The sequence below is a fragment of the Podarcis raffonei genome, chromosome Z (genome assembly GCF_027172205.1).
Source record: "Podarcis raffonei isolate rPodRaf1 chromosome Z, rPodRaf1.pri, whole genome shotgun sequence".
NCBI lineage: Eukaryota > Metazoa > Chordata > Lepidosauria > Squamata > Lacertidae > Podarcis > Podarcis raffonei.
In genome coordinates, this window is record NC_070621.1 from 13,307,523 (window position 1) to 13,326,525 (window position 19,003).

The 19,003-nt window shown below is 45.0% G+C and overlaps 1 protein-coding gene across 3 annotated transcripts in view; it reads right to left on the minus strand.

Moving 5' to 3' along the window:
- Positions 1–617: 617 nt before the first annotated feature.
- The window catches only part of NSMF (NMDA receptor synaptonuclear signaling and neuronal migration factor), a 47,566-nt gene continuing 29,180 nt past the window's right edge, over positions 618–19,003 (minus strand). For 2 of the 3 annotated variants that reach the window (XM_053374573.1, XM_053374571.1), the window contains 10 exons: positions 15,410–15,462; positions 14,866–14,955; positions 11,766–11,887; positions 11,195–11,278; positions 9,868–9,901; positions 8,334–8,404; positions 6,393–6,472; positions 3,999–4,101; positions 3,124–3,199; positions 618–2,820 (listed from right to left, as the gene is read on the minus strand). In XM_053374573.1, the coding sequence (XP_053230548.1) occupies positions 2,723–2,820; positions 3,124–3,199; positions 3,999–4,101; positions 6,393–6,472; positions 8,334–8,404; positions 9,868–9,901; positions 11,195–11,278; positions 11,766–11,887; positions 14,866–14,955; positions 15,410–15,462 (811 nt within the window). In that variant the 3' untranslated portion in view covers positions 618–2,722. The remainder of the gene's footprint in view (positions 2,821–3,123; positions 3,200–3,998; positions 4,102–6,392; positions 6,473–8,333; positions 8,405–9,867; positions 9,902–11,194; positions 11,279–11,765; positions 11,888–14,865; positions 14,956–15,409; positions 15,463–19,003) is intronic. The other variant, XM_053374572.1, reaches the window with a different exon arrangement.

Genomic DNA, 19,003 nt, shown 5'->3' on the forward strand with positions numbered 1-19,003 from the left:
TTCTTTAAGCGTGATTTCCTTGTGCCAAAAAAAGTTTATGAACCAGGCAGATGCCATGCTGGCTGCCTGATCTGCGACATACAGCACAACGCAGGTTCTGCACTCAGCTTTCTCTCACACTGAGATTTCCTGTGTGTGAAAAGCATCATGTATGGAGTGGTCCCCATCCCACCAAACTGCTGCCACTACCCTCACCTCTACGCAGAGGCTTTGTGCTAGGGAAGAAGTGTTTGGTTGCCCCCTAGTGGCACAGCTAAGATGGTAAAATTTTCCCACTCCCCACCCCCTCATCCCTTTTAAAGGAAAAATAGTCCTTTGCTTAATTAAGTATTTGCTCGACAGTGTCTGTGAAAAGCAAAAAATAGAATCAAAGCCTTGTCCCCTGCTTTGCATAACAAACAGCAATGAGCCAACTGTGTGGGTTAAACAGTCTTGAGTTAATGTTTTTCCTAAACTGTCTAACTTTTGTTCTTGAAATAGTTATTTCCAACTACTTTTCCGCTTTAGCTTCAGATCTTTTGATTATTAGGTTTTTTTTGGGGGGGCGCGTGCACACGCACACACACACACACACACACACACACACACACACAGATCCACAAATTCCCCCACTTGGATCTTTTCCCCCAGCGCAATATTGAAATTTATGTTCTCCTGTGTGCGGTTCTCAACGAAGGATTGCCATTGACAGATAAAATGGCAGGTTGTAGAATACAGTTGCTGTACAGATTTACAAAAACAAGAAAAACCCTTCAGGTTTTGTTTTTTTTAAAGAAACATATTAAAAAATTTCTTTATGATTGAAACAGGAAAATTCCAAAATCTAAAACACCCATTGCCATTTGAACAGTGTGGATTTTACAGCAGCACTCTCTTGCTACCTGGGATGCTCTCGTGAACACCGCTTCTCAGAACAGCTTTTGTAGCATTAATATGGGCAGACAATGAGGGTTGAGGTTCCGTCATCTGCCCTGGCAATGGTACAGATAGCAAGGGTGCAAGGAGACCATCACAACAATGGAGAACATGGGGTGGTGGACTTGTTAAAGTGGGGTTTTCATTTTACCACAAGAAAGATTTATAGTGCATATATACTTGTTTTCACTTCACAATCTTCTTAGAAACTAAGAAAAATAGGGGAGGCCAACTGAGTGCTTCCAAAGTACTTCGCTTCATGGAAAGAAGAAAGACCAGGAAATTCCACCCAAAATAAGCAGGGAGACTACACCTTTGTCACAAAGTGCAGGTTCCTCAGGTATTCATATCACCTGAACAGGTAGGAGGACCACAAAAAACCTAAAACGTGGCTATGTCACAGCACTTCTTCCAAAAGGTAAATAAGCACAGGTCTGGATCATCCAAACTACGATCAATCACAGATAATAGACAAGCCCAGTATGTGGTAAGAGCCAGTTTGCTACCAGCAAATTCCCTTCTCTCTGCAAAAGAAGGGGGGGGGGGAGAAAGGGACACCATATCCCTATGTTGAAATTCTGAACCATACACAAGCAGATGACATTCCCTCTGTAACTAAGCTGTTCTAGCAGACATTTCCCCGATTCCTTATACAGCAGCCATCTTTCAGAGAGAGAAAAAACCCAAACAACTAGGTTAAGTGCAGCAAGAGAGAGTCTTTCGAAAGATGGCTATTCATTTCTAGTTTGCAATATATCTACTTGCGGAAACAGACCAAGATCCTTCTTGGCCATGTTGTTGTATATCTAAAGGAAAAAAAACGGCTGGCAAAAGAACATTTCGCCAAGCTGCAAATCAGAAATTTGCTTGAAAGGACACCTTGACCCTCTTAAGAGAGCCCACAGTTGAAAAGTGTCCCTCCACAGCTAACCTGGAAACCAAGTAACAGCAGACATGCAGGTCTGCAGGAAAAAAGCGTGTGAGAAAACCATCCTGCTGGTGATTACATATATATATATATGTCTACAGAAGATATATTCCTATTTCAAATATATTTTCAAGCAGACCAAAAATATCTCATCTATTAGTTACTGATGTGTGTTTACAGCATTAGCTAATTAAATATTCCCTCTATTCATATAAAAAAGTGTGTGTGTGTGAATGTGTGTGAGTGTGTATACATACACAAACACACAAACACATATACATATATATGTATATATATCCTATTAAAATGGACAAGATTTTAAAGCCTGAACTTCCTTTAATCCATTTCGGACCATTTCGTACCTCACATCTCAAAAGCACGCAGAGTTGAGCATGGTGTTCCTTTGCCTGTGAAAGAAGAGGCAACATCCGCACATGAAACCACAAAGCATTGCACACAGGCGATGCTTCCCCCATTCTGGTAGCACAAGAAGAAGGGGGTGGGGGAATAAAAGATGATCAGTTGAGTTTTTGTAGTTAAGAAAACCTGAGCTTGGAATGTCTGTTTAAAAAGGACCTGCAATGGAGTTTGGCCCTTCGTGATCAAAAAATCAGCTCAGTTCCATAAGGATATTCCTATCCTGTCCTGTTCCAACAGCGCTCCCTTCATCAGACACTGCACTCCAGGTAAGCAGGCTGCACGCTCCAAGTCTCCCGACGTTCCGACAACACTCCTGTTTTGCTCTGCAGCACAAACTACCACCCCAGACGGGACGCCTAAGGCCTCCCCTGTGCCTGCGAAAAGGTCTCTCTCTTTCCCTCTGCACGACACTTGGGACTCCAATAAAACCAACCCACTCTCAGCCACCTCTCGCTTGGCTCACAAGATGTCATCGTAATCCAAAAGCTTGGAGTGCTGGCGGGTCTTCCAGAGGCGGTAAAGGCGGAAATCGAAGTAAGTCTCGATCATTTGCTTCCCTGGAAACACAACACAGAGAAGGCCGAGTCAACACCACGTAGCAAGGTTAGGTCAACGTCTATGGAAACTATGTTGGTGTAACCCCTTGGAGTCCACATTTAATGGCCCTATCTGCAAACTAAACATTTGTAGCTCTGCTATGCCACTTTAAACAGTTATGGTTTCCCCCCAAAGAATCCTGGGAACTGTAGTTTCCCTATTTGTCTTCAATGAGCTACAATTCCCAGAAAAGTTCAACGATAAGCCCCCCTTCCCAGAGGACTCTAGAATCAGCCCCCACACCAAGCAACAGAGCAACCTACCTTGAGCAGAGAGTTCGAGAGGAGATTCAAAAGTAACCCGACAGGGGTTCATCAGATTCTTCAGATTTTGGAACAGCTGAAAGGCAAAGGAGCTTCACAATCACTGATTTCTGGCCAGGGTCACTGTTTCCAGTTGGCAGCCTTGGGCAGCTGCCAATTGCACAGCATCTTGCCAGGGCCCACGGCTGGTGGAGCACAGGAATCTGCCTTATACTAAGCCAGGCCACTAGCCCAGAATGGTCTACACTGACAGTCAGCAGGGTTTAAGGCGTTTCCTAGCACTACCAAAAGATGCCATTGGAGACTGAACCTAGGACCTTCTGCATGCAAAGCAGATGCTCTGCCATTGAGCCATGGCTCTTCCCCACTACCCAGTATGTTTCACTACTGTGATATCAGACAGGAAGACTTTGAGAAGTTATTTCCAGAAAAGAACAGCACAGAGGACAGAGCTGGACCAGAACTGCTAGAGCGGCCCTCTAGAGCTCTCTATCCGGCTCTTGGAACTCTCCCTGGACATGCCCACTCCCCACCAGGCCTGGCCTGCACGCTCCATGGAAACCTTTGCCTATCTGGGATATAAACTGTTGTAAACTTATCGTCATGCTTCTTGCTTGCTTTGAAGGGAGGATGGAATAGGGGGTGTGCATGTGTGTGCACACGTAGTAACTGATTTGCATAGCTGGGTTGTGGCTTACTGTTCAGAGGTACAAATCACATCTATTGCCCCACCCAGGTTTTTCCTTTGGTCCTGCCTACCACTGGCTTGTGAGTTTCTCACAGTGAAACATGGCCCTCAAAGGTTAAAACAGGTTCCCCAACGCTGTGCTGAAGCCACCTGGAGCCTCTCTGGGGAACAAGGCAGCAGGCCTCACCTTCTCTCCATTGTGGTTCCCGAGCACGTAGCACCCCATTATGTGAATGACATTTGGCTCCGGGTTCAGCTTGCTCATCAGGTGGCCCAGCCGCTTCCAGAAACTGGGGGGTGGGGAGAGAAGATGGAAGAACCCGTTAGTCAGTCACAGAGGGGTCCTGTCAATTGCCACATGACCTTTCCTGGCTGGCTGGTTGCCTAATGTGTAAAGTACAGGCAAATGGAACCTGCCCCCACCATGCCTGGGCTCAGAGACACCCACCACCAACACAAAACAGAGTGAAACCTTCCTTGGGAGGTTGTGAACTTTCCTTCCTTGGAGGTTTTTAAGCTTTAGCTGAGATTGCAGAGGTTTGGACAATTCTCTGACCAAAAACATGTGTGGGCAGTCCGTTTTGGGAGCCCTCCTTTTTTATGGTGTGTTCACGATGATCTGTGCTTATGTTGGTATTGGGACAGTTATATGTGGTCCCACTTTCAATAATGTTCATGCAAACCAGGATTGGTGGGGAGTTCAGTCCCACTTTGTGTGGTATTTCCCCTGCCTCCCCCAGTGGGTCAACTCTATTGACAGGTGCAAAGGACCGCCCACCTGGCACCAGAGTGATGTCAGATGATCAACAGCTGGGTGGTCAAAGTTGGTCTGCTGGGGTGGCAAGATATCAATATCTGACTCAATAGATCAAAAAGGTTTCCCCACCCATACCTTAACCCAGTGATTCACAACCCACTCAGGAAGATAATAACCAAAAAAAAAAAAAAACCCCAAACAGCAGCAATTAATTGCACGTTTATTTAAAATCCAATGAAAACTATCTAGTTTAATTAATTCAACAAAATTGATGAACTTGATCCAGTGACACCAGCTTTTCAAAGTTTGATAGTCATTTACACCATCAGCATTCCCCTTCCAAGTCCTTGCCTCTTAGTAATTCCACCCCCCACCCAGTGGAATTTGGGAACCCCTGTTTTAACCCACTGTTTCACCTCTGAATTCAAACAGTTGTTTCCCTCTCATGGCCACTTCTGCAGATCATTCACTGGTGCCTGGTCTGCTGAAGTCTTTACCCACTAGTTGTGCCAGCCTTTGGCCAGCTGGCATCCTCCAGGCACTTTGGACTACAACTCCAACAGCCCCAAGCAGCACAGATTGATGCTAACCTTCCCCTACCTCAACCCCCAGGTAACGTCAAGCTTTGGCATATAACAGAGAGGTAGTGTGGTGCAGTGATTAGATTGTCAGGCTAAGCCCATGGCGGAGGAAGGGGGGAGCGTACCGCCCCCGGCATCACGATCCTGGTGGGGTGCGATCGTGGCTGCCCCCCCCCGCACTGGGAGCCACGCCCCCAGGACATACACCACACCCCTGCTGGCAGAGCGCAATGCCCACCAGGACATGTGCAAGCCATGCCCCCACCTGCTCTCCGCCCCTGGTGCTGGAGCACAAAGCTGGGTTAAACCACCTGGGTTCAAACCTCTACAAAGCTCACTGAGCTACTGTTGTCTCCCAAGTGCTCCCCTCCCAGAACTGACTGGCACCTGCTCTTTACTTTCAGCACCAATAAATAAAGGCTTAATTATTCACTTGGGCCTATGAGTGATTCACTGGCCTCTATGCTTGCTGCTTTGAGGTTTGCTCAGTTGTGCTGTTATGATTTTAGTATTGATGTGTTACTTGGTGTTTTTTTGTTGGCTATGTATTTTTATTGGCAATGAGTTTTATTTTATGGGCAATCAATCTGTAGCTCGCTCTGGGATCATCTTCTATGGAGAAGAGTGGGGTAGAAATATTTTAAATAAATAAATGTGTTTGAAGGGTAGGACAAAAACCATGTAAGACAGTCAGCCAAGGGTGATTGATTCTGGGCCAACACATCCCAGGTTCTGCACCAGAGAGATCTGAATGCAGTGATCCATACATAAATCCCACAAACATGAATGTATTTGCTTATTTATTTTATGCTGTTTAATGCGCTGCAGGAGGTTGGACTAGGTGATCCTTGGATTCCCTTCCAGTTCTACGATTCTATTTTGCTACTCAGGAGGGGAGAGTTCTATTTGAGGTCATGAAAGCTTGCTTTCTCCCAATCAACAACAATCTGGAAGCTTCTCCAGATTCCAAATTCTATGCAAAACCCTGCACAATTGCTGTGCACATGTAGAGATTTCGGACAGCCAAAATGGACGGGCAATTTTCTGCAGTCCTAAGAACTGGAATCTATATTGTTGTTATTATTAGAATTTATAAACTGCCCTATGCCAGCTGGTCTCAGTATAGTTCACAGTGAATGCTGAGATGCTGAAACTTTAGTCCAAAGTTCCACACATGCAGGATACACATAGCTGTGGCTCCCAAATGAGAAACAAGCAAAAAGTCCAGGATCCTCTCACTCACTAGATCATGTCTTCCTCCTTCTCCACTTTTGCAAAGGTGGCAACTTTATTCTTCAGAAGGTACAAGTGGCCTGGACCGCCCTGCAGGAAGAAAAGAGGCAGAGTCTGGAGAAACAGCCTGTGCGTGCTACAGAGGAGCTATTGCAGTTACTGCTTTTCCTTTATTATTTGGACAGCTTCACCTAACAGGAGGCACTTATTCATTACATTTATTTGCTGCTTGCAACAAAAACGTCTCAAAGTGACTTACCATTATAAAAACATATGTAATGCTACACTTAACATGCATCAAACAAATAAATAAAAGAACCATTTATTATTAAAAGTATTCATCTTTCAGTGGATTACAAAGGACAAATCCTACCCACCCACCCTACTAAAAGCTGAATAGGAGACCCCCTGTTCTCTTCCCAGAGCTGCAATTCCCAGAGTTCTCTGGGAAGCACTGATTGTTAAACCACTCTGGGAATTGTAGCTGTGAGGGAAATTGGAGTTTCCTAACAACTCCCAGCACCCTGGACAAACTAGAGCTCCCAAAATTATTGGGGGGGGGGGAGTGATGACAGTTGAAAGTGGTATCATAGAGCTTTAATGGCATGGTGCAAATGCGGTCTTAGAAGAGGCTTCCCCCTCTCTCACATAAGAGAAAATACCTTAGTATGCTTGCATCCTCAAAAGGCAAAGGAAGTGTGTCTGTTGCTTTAGAACTTTTGTTTGAACATGCAAATTAATCAATTAAAAAAATCATACAATCAGTCAACTATCATTCTTAAAAGCCTTGCTTTCCAGTGATTTAACACTGAAATTCTGCTAATGTTTATGCAGAAACAAGCCCCGCTTGAGTTCAGCAGGGCTTACTCTCAAGTAAGTGCACCCCATGTTACAGCCTTCACTGATTACATTTTAACAGATCTCTATATTGGAAAATATTTCAGTGGAAAAGTTGACATTCCCCAGGAAGAGGGGCTGATTGTAAAACCACTTCAGGAACAGAAGCTCTGTGAGGGAAGCAAGGGGTCTCCTAACAACACACACTTAATTAACTCTAGCTCCCAGAATCCTTTGTGGAAAGCCATGACTGTTCAAAGTGGTATCATTGGGCTTTAAATGTACAGTGTGAATGCGGACCAATAATATTCCAAATATGCCCAGAGAAGAAGGTATTGCTGAACAAGAGAACGCCCACAGGTATTGGGCGTGTGTCTGATGGGGTGGAAATGTGAATACTCCAGGCCTTTTGTGTACTCTGTTTTGTTTCGGAAATTTCAACAATGTACAATTGAAAAAGGATAAGGAGGTGGACCAGGCAACACACAAACAAGGGCTTTGACATTTAGAAGTTAATAATGAGAATAGCCGGTCCTGATTAAGACAGAGTGCTTAAGAAACATGACACATTTTCTAGGCCTTTGGAGGTGGCAGCCCAGTGGGGGTTAAGTATAGACTTTCCAACCTCCTTCATGAATCAGCACCAACAAAAATGGAGGCTCCAGGAAAAAATCTGCTGTTGGTGGTTGCCAAGGGGAGGGAACAGACCTGGAAGATGGTGCTGTGCAGTTTAGCATCTCTCAAAAATCGGGAGGGTGAAGCAGAGAGAGTTTATGATGGGATGGGGGACCTCAAGCCCAGGGGGATGAATGCAGCCCTCCACCCGCCCCATCTAGCCCTCAGAACTCTCTCCAGGCCACACCTCTCACTGCCCCCTCCCCTGAGTGTGTTTGCCTGGCTGCAATGTGTCCTTGAACTCTGTTCACGCCTTTTGCCTGCCCTGATGGAGGACAGAAAGGTGTGTGCGTTAGTCTTTGTAGAAAGGACTTCTTCAGTCCAGCTTCTTGAGAACAAGCCATTAGGGGGAAGGGCTGGGGGAAAGTTGTGAATGAGGCAGTGGTAAGTGAATCCAAGATTTGGGAAAGAAAGGAACGACCAGGGGGCATTTATATACCTGACAAAAAATCAGCATCTTCCAGATTTTGCAGCCCTTCCGGTAGATGTTCAGCTTCTTCTCAATTTCCTCTATGGAAGAAAGGGAAGGGGCAGGTGGGGTGGCAGGGAGGGAAGAGAAGGGTATATGAGACATGTACAGCATGCGGGGAAAGACTTTGACCCAGGTGCCGAGATCACCATTATGGTGGAATCAAAGGGCTGGTCCATAAGAATTTAAGGGCAGTCCTACTGGATCAGGCCAATGGCCCATCTAGTCCAGCATCCTGTTCCCACAGTGGCCAACCAGATTCCCCATTGGGAAGCCCAAAAGCAGGACCTGGGCACAAGAGCAGCATACTACCCTCTTGTGAGTTCCAGCAACAGGTATTCTGAATAATTGCTGCCTCTGGCAAATGGAGGCAAAGAAAAGCCATCATGGCTAATGGCCACTGATAGCCTTCTTCTCCATGAATCTGTCCAGTTCTCTTTTAAATACATCACTGCTTCCTGTGGCAGTGAGTTCCATAGTTTAACTATGTGCTGTGTGAAGTAAAGCATTTTCTGTGGTGCATTTAAATGTTTTTCGGTCAGCAGGTCTGGAGGGGAGGTTAAAGAAATGTCAGCATAAATACCCCTGCAAATATGTAGAGGTAAAATTGATAACTTGAGTTCTTATGCAGAGTTCTTTTTATCATGATATACCTAAGATTTTTTACCGAACTCTTTTTACAGAAATTGCCAGGATGATCAGATGCATCTTATGCTTCCAGATCAGAACATATCCATTCCCCTCTTCGAGGGAGGCTAATGTTCTCCTGCATGTAAAACGTGCCAGGAATTAATTTTAACAAACTTATAATTTCATTCTTTTTTTTCACCCAGCATTTTATAACACAATGCATTTACTAGTAATTTGACTGCTATGGTTTTCTATCTTGCTTTGCATTGCTTTATATATGCATGTAAAAAGTTTCTTTCTGAATACAGTGGTACCTCTGGTTACAAACTTAATTCGTTCCGGAGGTCCGTTCTTAAGCTGAAACCATTCTTATCCTGAGGCGTGCTTTTGCTAATGGGGCTTCCCGTTGTGCATGCGCCTCTGGTGTGCGATTTCCGTTCACATCCTGGGGCCAAGTTCGCAACCAGGAACAGCTACTTCCAGGTTAGCGGAGCTCATATCCTGAAGCATTCGTAACCAGAAGCATTTGTAACCAGAGGTACCACTGTATTGGTCATTGGCCACAACAGAGAAGTTGGTTGATTGTCTACTCCTCTTTTAAAACCCTCTGTGCTGACTGAGGCTGAAGGGGACTGCAGTCCATCAGGCCTAAGAAGATTAGATGGAGGCCAGCAAAAGGCACCCCTGCCCTTCCCCTTTTCTCTAGAGATGAGCTTCCTTTGGAGCTTGTGGAGTGTGAAGAAGCCTTTGTCTTGCATTCAGAACCAACAGTGAAGCAAAGGTTCCAGCCATTTGTCTCAGGGCACAATGTCACCCACCCACCCACCAGTCCCAGTCCTGTTCAATTCAGCTTAATTACCAAACACTCACGTACCCAAAATATCATCAAAGGTGGCATGCTCATGATCCTGGAAGCAAACAAACAGAGAGGCATTACTTTTTTATTTTAAAAACACACCACATTTCAATCCATCAGAAAGGCACAAAGCTCATTGTGCTAGGCAGAAAAAAGTGATACTAACTTTTTTAACGAGTTGGAACATAAGAAGGGGCCTGCTGGATCAGGCCAATGGCCCGTCTGGTGCAGCATTCTGATCCCACAGTGGCTAACCAGAAACCCATAAGTAGGACCTGAGCACAGCAGCGCTCTCCCTTCCTCTGATTTCCAGCAACTAGTATTCAGAAGCTCTTGTAGCTAGCAGCCATTGATGGCATTTTCTTCCATGAATTTATCCAATCCTCCTTTAACACCATCCAAGTGGCTAGTCAGATGAGTGGGATACAAATAATAAAATTACTACTACTACTACTACTACTACTACTACTACTACTACTACTATTTAAACTACCTCTGGTATAGAGCCAAAAAAGAGTTGAATTTTGAGCATGCCCTGCTATTATTATTATTATTATTATTATTTGTTTGTGCTATGCTGTAACATGCCACTGATGGAATATTATTTATTTATTAATAACAGCAGAGACTCTTCTTTACAGCTAACATTTCCAACCTCTGTCACATGGGAATAATCCAGGAAGAGAAGGAAAACAACCACTGTACTGGCCAAGTTCTCCCATAAACTATCAGTCAATGCCCACGTTTAATGTGATGTTCCACCAATCTTCTGCCTAAAATTTATTTATGGATTTGAGATACTTCTATCCCACTCTCCACCCAAAATAGAACTCAGAAACAGCCAACAGCATGGAGATTCAAATAACATAGAACAGCGTGATAAAATGTTATAATAATAGAATCAGCATAGAGTGCAGATGATTGGTTTAGCTTTACTGGGAATCTCCCTAAAAGAGATATTATTATTATTATTATTATTATTATTATTATTATTATTACTTTATGGATTTATAATCCGCCTTTCTCCCAAGTTGGAATTCAACGCAGCTTACAACATTTAAACGCAACATTATAAAATGCAAAGCGACACAACCAAACTAATTGAAAACAATGGTTAAAATACATCAGGACACATTTGAAACCAGCAATTTGTCATGGTTTGCTCTGACAGCAGCCCAGTGATCAGCATTGCCTGCTCCTTAGGTTCCAAAGACCTTTCTGACCAGACTAACCTCCCTTGGGAGGGAATTCCTCAATACACGCTTTCTGGCACTTGGCGAAGTGATGCCACTTCAGAAAATTACTAAGTTGGAATGGACCATTGTCGTCTTGTGCTATGACTTACATAAAGGATGGGGATAATGGACTGGTCATCCCGGCGGATGATCGTCGGAACATACTCAGCTTTGGGCACCTTGGAGGAAATGAGCTGGAAAAATTGAAGGAGAAAGAAAGAAGGAGAGACAATTAAAATGGGCACAGCAGGAAGGTGGGGAGTGGCAGAGGCAAGTGGACAAGGGCCACATCCCATATATGGAGGCCTGAACTGGTTAATTCTTTATTCTACAGGACAACCCCACAACCACTTGTCTCCCCAGCTCATACCCCTCACTGGCTCTGCTTCACTGTATCCTTGAATAAGGCTTTTGCCTAGCTGAGATCATGCCTCCTGCCTGCCTGCCTGCCTGCCTGCCTGGAGGACAGAGGGGGGTGAGCATGTCTGAGTGTGTCCAGCAACCAACCTACAGAACAAAAATGATTTTTTTCCTCCATTGCTCTGCCCACTTTTGTCTCTTGGTCTGCTGGCATGTGGACCCCAGAAGTTTTCCTGCGATGGGATGTGGCCCTTGTACTGATGAGCACTCCCCACTTCTGCCCTTGGCAGCTGCCCATACTGCTTTTTGGGTATTGCTCACCATGATCTTGGGTGGGATGAAGTCTTCCCCGCTGCAGGCTGCAGCCTCAAGCTCTTTCTCTGCCTCCCAGTTCAAGTCAACGCCCTTGTCAAGTGCACAGCAGGAATCCTGGAGCTCATGGCCTGTGAGATACAGAGAGAGAAGCATTGCAGAGGGGTCCTTATGCACATGAACACACACATACAATGTTCTAAAGTGTCCTGGTTAAGAAGGGGCCCACATGCACATTGGCCTCCTTCCTCACATGATCAGACCAGCAATTAAGATGCCCCAACAGATGATCAAAGATGGAGCCCGGAAGATGCCTGCTGTCGAAACTGAAAAAAGGGGAGACCAAAACATCAGAGGCTGGTTGCTGCCTTTAGGAAGCAGATTCTGAAAGAGTTATGTTGGCTGAGCTGAGCATTCCCCTTTGAACCCAATTCAAGGATGCTTATCTTCCTGTCTCACTTATTTTGCTTCTTTGCCACATTACCTAATACCAAGGACTTCCTAGGGGGCTTACAGCAGGGTTAATCTTTAGAGGGGGCTCCTCAGAAGCATGTGGAATGATGGCATGGGTGAGAGCTTTCTCTGTGGAAGCTCCCTTGTGGTGGAACTCCCTCCCCATACAGAGGTGTTCATCATCTTGGACTTGACCGGTTGACACCGACACATGAATTGACCTTTTCAGTGGTGGTTTCCCCTTTGTGGAATGTCCTTCCTTAGAGAGGGGCATCTGTCTCCAGAATTATTAACTTTCAGGAGTGATTTGAAACATTCCTGTCTACACAGGTGTTTGGTGGCTGAGAGGATACTGTTCCTGGTATCTTCAAGATCACTGGATGAAAGTATGTTTTTAATTCTATTTGCTTCTAGAATGTTTTAGATGTAATTGTCTTTAGAATGCTTTAATCAGAATGTGTTTTGTTTTGCTTTGTTTTCATCTTTAAATCTGTTTGCTGCCCTGGGCTTCTGGGCAGGATATAAATTTATTAAGTAATAAAAGTATTATAACCTTTGTCACAGAGCTTTCGCCACTTGATGAAGATGAACCTCTTTGCTCTGGTCTTTGACAACTAAGATTCCTTTGCTTTAAGGAACCCATAATCTTGAGTTGAATTTATACTGTTCTGTTCCAGATGGAATGTTTCAAACTTCTTTAAAATCACTATTAACTCTTTTGATCTGTTTTTATACCTATGTATTAAAATTGCAAGCCACTCTAGGACCACAGGATGAAAGGCAGGTAAGAAATCTTATAAATGAATAAAGTGGTGATACCACAAAGGTTCATTGGTGGAATGGTCTCCCTTTGTCACTCTGACTGGACATCACAATGAGAGCAAGTGTGATGTAGTGGTTAGAGTGTCAGACTAAGACCTGGGAGACCAGGGTTCAAATCCCACACTCAAGCATGAAGCTCACTAGGTGACCCTGGGCCAGCTCACCTACCTTGCAGGGTACTTGTGGAAATTAATTGAGGAGTGGAAGAACCACTTGAGCATCTAAAAAGGTTTTACTCTGCTGCCGTTGATACTGTACTTAGCTGTCTCTATTTACTCTGATGCAAAGTTTTGCGGTATTATAATTTTATTGTGTGGTTTGCTTATATTATGTGTGATACCTCTTGCTATCTCTATATACCAGGGCTGGGGAGCCCTTTGGTCCTCCAGAGGTTGTTGGGCTTTGCGTGCCATCAGCTCCCGTCATCATGGCCAACACTGAATGGAAGGATGATGGGAGTTGTTGATGAACTACAGCCAATTCCCGGCTTAGGCGCATCTGAATGATGTGTGATTGCACATCATGGCACCAAACCTGGAAGTAGCCCCAGAGCACCATAAAGATGTCATGAAAAGGGGTGGAGTGGAGTCAGAATGGGTTGATGTGCGCTCTGTAGCCCCAGCACAAAATGAGGATTGTCTGTACAACTGTACAATCAAAGGTTCCCCAGATGGAGGATGGGTTAATAAATAAAGAACAAAGAACAAGAGGCAAGGCTGCATGTTTTTGGTGTCCTGTCTAGCTCCAGCCTCTTTTCAGCTCTCAGGTGGGAAGAAAATGCAAGCAGGCTGTGCAGGTAACCTTGGCCTCATAGAAACAGTCTGTTCCATTGGGCCATCTACCTCATTATTGCTTACACCGACTGGTAGCTGCTTTCCAGGATTTACACCAATTGGCAGCTGCTTTCCAGGATTTCCTATCAGGGGACATTACAAGCCCTAATAATAACAATAACAACAACAATTATAATAATTTTATTATTTATACCCTGCCCATCTGGCTGCGTTTCCCCAGCCACTCTGGGCAGTTCCCAACAGTATATTAAAAGCACAACAAAACATCAAATATTAAAAAACTTCCCTAAACAGGGCTGCCTTCAGATGTCTTCTAAAAGTCAGATAGGTGTTTATTTCCTTGACATCTAATGGGAGGGCATTCCACAGAGCGGGCGCCACTACCGAGAAGGCCTTCTGCGGGTTCCCTACCTGGAGATGCCAGAGATTGAACCAGGTACCTCAGCCCCTGAGCTACAGCCCTTACCAAATAAGAGCATAGCTGCCTGCCTTACAACACATCAGACCATTGGTCTGCCTACGTAGCTCAATATTCTCTACACTGATTGGCAGTGGCTATCCAGGATTAGAGGAAGAATGTGTGCATCAACCCAACCTAGAGTTGCTGGGGGCCTTCGGACCTTCTGAATGCAAAGTAGACACAATGTCACTGAATCATTATTCTTCAGTTCTCATGATTATGAATAGGAGGAGCTGGGGCCTGAACCTGGGACCCTTTACCTGTCCCCAAGCAGAACCCGCTTTCAAGGAAGCTCAGAGAGACAGACACTCTCTCACCTCCATTCTAGCTGTTGTGAGAGGCTGCCCTCTGCAACTCACACACAGACCAGCAAATTTAAACACCCTAGGACAGCACCACCACAGCTTAATCCCCACAGCAAATCAGACAGAACAGGACTCTGGGGAAACCTAAGGGTTAGTTGGAATTGTTCACACGGATGGCCCAGTGACTAAGCCCATGCCAAACCAGTTTGACTTTGGGTTTTGGAAGGTAGGGAACGGGAGGGGAGGTTCATCGAGGACACAACAAAGGAACGTACTTTCTCGGGAATCATTGAGGTTTTCGGGCTTAATGGGAGTGGGGTCGCTCCAGGACCGGCTGAAGCTCCTCTCTCGGCGCTCGGCAAAGGCTAAAAAAATTAAATAATGGCAATAAGGGACTAAATTATCACAGCTTTCTATACGACCAGCCAAAAGAAAAACCACCACACCGCCCTGGCTCACAATCTCATGCTCTTTAGGCACACTCTGTAACAGCTAGAGCAGGTGAACAAGTAAAAAAGGAGGGCTACATTCATGGATCGGTCTGGATGAGAAAGCGAGGCACAGGGAGGGAAAGTGAAGCAAGGCAAGAGCAGCTCTCTAGGGCAGGGGCAGGGAACTTCTATGGCCCCCCAGGTTTTGCTAAGCTAGCAACTCCCAACACCCTTGACTGTTGGGTCCTGCTGGCTTGCAGGGAGTGGTGAGTCCAACAGCATTTGGAAGGCCACAGATTCCCCTCTGCTTCCCCAGTCTAGGAGATCTGGGGCTCCAGGATGTGATTCAACACAGCACACCCTGCACCACCTCCATCCCCTCACTCACTCTGCGCCTTCATGCGGCGGCTCCCCACCATCCGCAGATGCTTCCTGAAGTTTCTGGAAGAAGCAGAACAAAGAGAAGGTGGTCAATACTGAGGAGCCAAGAAGACTGTGATGTGGGCCATTTCCCAGAAGGTACCATGGTGGTAAATACATCAAGCTGTATATAGAGATTTGGAGGTGTGTTTTTTTGTGGAGTGGAGATCAGCCACAGAAAAAAAGCAAGGAATCTTTGCACTAAACACCTCCCTAAATATCTTATTAACTTCCTATTGACGTAGCTAGATCAACCATAGCTGGAGGCTGGAATACATCTTCTAGTGTTTTAATTGCATATTGGCAGAAGCATGTTTGGCGTTATGCGCTCATGGGAAGATTGATGCATGATAAACGGAATGCAAGAGAGCAAACTACATCTAGGCCATGTTCACACCACACATCTAAAGTACTATGATACCACTTTAAACAGTCATGGTTTCCCTCAAAACAATTCTGGGAGCTGTACTTTGTTAGAAGATCCCAGTTTGCCTTCCAGAGCTACAATTCCCACAGTGGTTTAACAGTCAATCCCTCTTCCTAGTGAGCTCCATGAGGGGGGAAGAGGGATCTCCTAAGAACTCTCAGCACCCTTAGCAAACTATAACCCCCAGAATTCACTGGGAGAAGTCATAAGGTAAAGGGACTCCTGACCATTAGGTCCAGTTGTGACCGACTCTGGGGTTGCGGCGCTCATCTCGCTTTATTGGCCGAGGGAGACGGTGTACAGCTTCCGGGTCATCTGGCCAGCATGACTAAGCCGCTTCTGGCGAACCAGAGTAGCCCACGGAAACGCCGTTTACCTTCCCGCCGGAGGTATCTACTTGCACTTTGACGTGCTTTCGAACTGCTAGGTTGGCAGGAGCTGGGACTGAGCAACGGGAGCTCACCCCGTCGTGGGGATTCGAACTGCTGACCTTCTGATCGGCAAGTCCTAGGCTCTGTGGTTTAGACCACAGCGCCACCCGCGTCCCGGGAGAAGTCGTAGTAGCTTTTAAATGTGTGGTGTGAATGTGGCCCTAATCAATTTGACACAATACGGTTTCCGTTCCTAACTTTTGTAAATACTTCTCTTGAGAATTCATGTTCTCAGTGAACCATGCAGAGTTTGGAAGGGTATCAGATAGCTGTTTTACTCATTGTTTTACTCATTGTTTATCTGATTTCAACATTTATCACCTTTTTTCCAAGTATATACTGTAGCAATGACACAGAAGGAATTGGTAGCCGTTTTGTTATTGCTGTTTTTTAGGGGCTGCAATTTGCAAAACAGAACCATTATTTTAAAAATAAAATAAAAGTATGTCTACACCACTTTTGGAGCTGCTCAGGATCCTCAATAAATGCTCATCGAAACACAAACAAATAACATCTGGAGCAGCAACTGTTCATGAGAACATGTGAGCTAACATCTTGGGAGCAAAATCTGCATGTATCTTCCAGGGATGTCAAGTGGTGGTAAGTTGAAAGTGCACCATTTGGCCACAACCTGCCCCAGCATGCTTACATACACAGTTGCCACTTGGGGGTTGCCATTGCTACATCTGTCTTTAGGAATCCGGTGCAGAAGTGTTTGCTGAGTAAGAGAAAACCTGCTCTGAATTCTATTGCTGGCAGAACACTGTTCCACAATTATAATTTTTGGGATGGTTCTTAATGCTTATTCCATGCAAATGCCAAGGCTGAAATTTGAAAAGGAATAACAGCAATGCAGAAGAGAAGGGTTTTCGAGCCCTTAACCCATGTGGGGCTTTTCTACTGAAAATTATCCCCTGTAAGATGCTTTAAGCCTCACTGGCGGAAGGATTTGGAGCTCTTGTCATTTGGAGAAAGTAGAGTGCATGGCCTTTCATGTGGCTCTGAAATGCGCTCCCAAAACCATCATGGTTACTCTTTGGATCACTTTCCACAAAACTGAATGCACTTTAACAGTGAAACAGACTCCCTTGGAAAGTGGTGTGGACTCTCCTTCCTTGGAGGTTTCTAAGCAGACGTTGGATGGCCATCTGAGATTCCTGCAATGCAGTGGGTTGGACTAGATGACTCTTGGAGTCCCTTCCAACTACAGTTCTACCATCTATGATTCAATCCCTCTTCCCAGGGGACTCTGGGTATTGTAGTCCTCTCCTAACAAGTCTCAGCATCTTTTCACAAATGACAGTTCTCAAGGTTATTTGGGGAAGCCATGAGTGTTATAACAATACTACTTTAAATGAGTGTTGTGAATCTGGCTCAGTAATGGCATAAAGAAGCCCAGAGATGTAATTTTAGCTTGCAGGGAGAGGATGCTCACCTCAGGCAGGAGATTTGGGAGTACCACTGAAGGGCAGCCAACTGTAAATTATTTGAATGTACAAGTCGGGTCTGCAGCAAAAAGCTTGCAGTTTACCCTTGCAGCCAAACAGAGGTGTGCTCTCGTTTAGGTTCCAGCCAGTCAGACATACCCTTCTCCAATACTATAAACCAGAGTTTCCAAACTGTGATTTATGGACCAAGAGTGGTCCATGAGCTTCATTCAGGTGGTCAGCGGCATGTCTGTAAAAATAAAATTTTAAAAATCATATAGCATACATGCCATGCACTTAAAGCACATGGCTTCTCCCAAAGAATCCTGGGTGCTGTAGTTCAACCCTCACAGAGCAACAAGCCCCCCAGCACCCTTAACAAACTCCAGGTCCCAGAATTCTTTGGGGGAAAGGCATATGCTTTAAACGTACGGTGTGTATGCAACCTAATGGATTTGCTGACACCCTAAGCAATCTTCAAGTGGTCTGTTAGGGGAAAAGTTTGGGAACACAGCTATAAGCAGCTGAAGAAGGTCATTCTCCCCCCACCCCATCCCCATTTTATGCACACCCACCTCACTCCCAACACACAACTTTCAACGGATGCCAATCATGTGTTTTGTTTGCTAATTTATTTTTTAGATTTATATCTCATCCTTCCTCCCAAAAGAACCCCCTCTTTTTTGCCCTCTTAGGTTTTTAAAAAAAGTTTCTTGTAACTGCGAAGGGGTAAATGCATTCCCTTGAGAATGCTGATATGTAACTCCTTGTTCTTAGTGGGCCCCGTTTCAAATTTCTGCTGGCCCTCACCACAAAGTTCGCTGTTACAGGGAGTAATTATTAGGTTGTTACCACCTTGGGAAGAAAGAGAAGAGGATTTGGATTTTCTCTCTCAGGGACCAAAATGCCCATAAGGGATATGACCTAGAAAAAGAAATTTGAAGTCCGTCATGGGAGTACATCTCCTGTGGCATTTACCACAGCTTCAAAAATGCAGGGTCTTCTTCAAAGTCCAGGGAGAGAAGGAAGAATTTTCATAGCCTGCACCGTAATTGATTCTGAAATGAACACACTATGGATTGTGGGTAGGGGTAGAAAGAATATATTTTTGGCACCCCAATCAGAGTTAGCCCTATTTGTCACACACTGCCAGGCACTTGCCCCCAACAACATTTTTTAAAACACTAAGGGTAAAGCACCATTTTGAATTTTCTGCTTTGGGCATCAAAGTAGTTTGCATGGGCGTAGCCAGGATTTATGTTGAGGCGGGGTGTGTG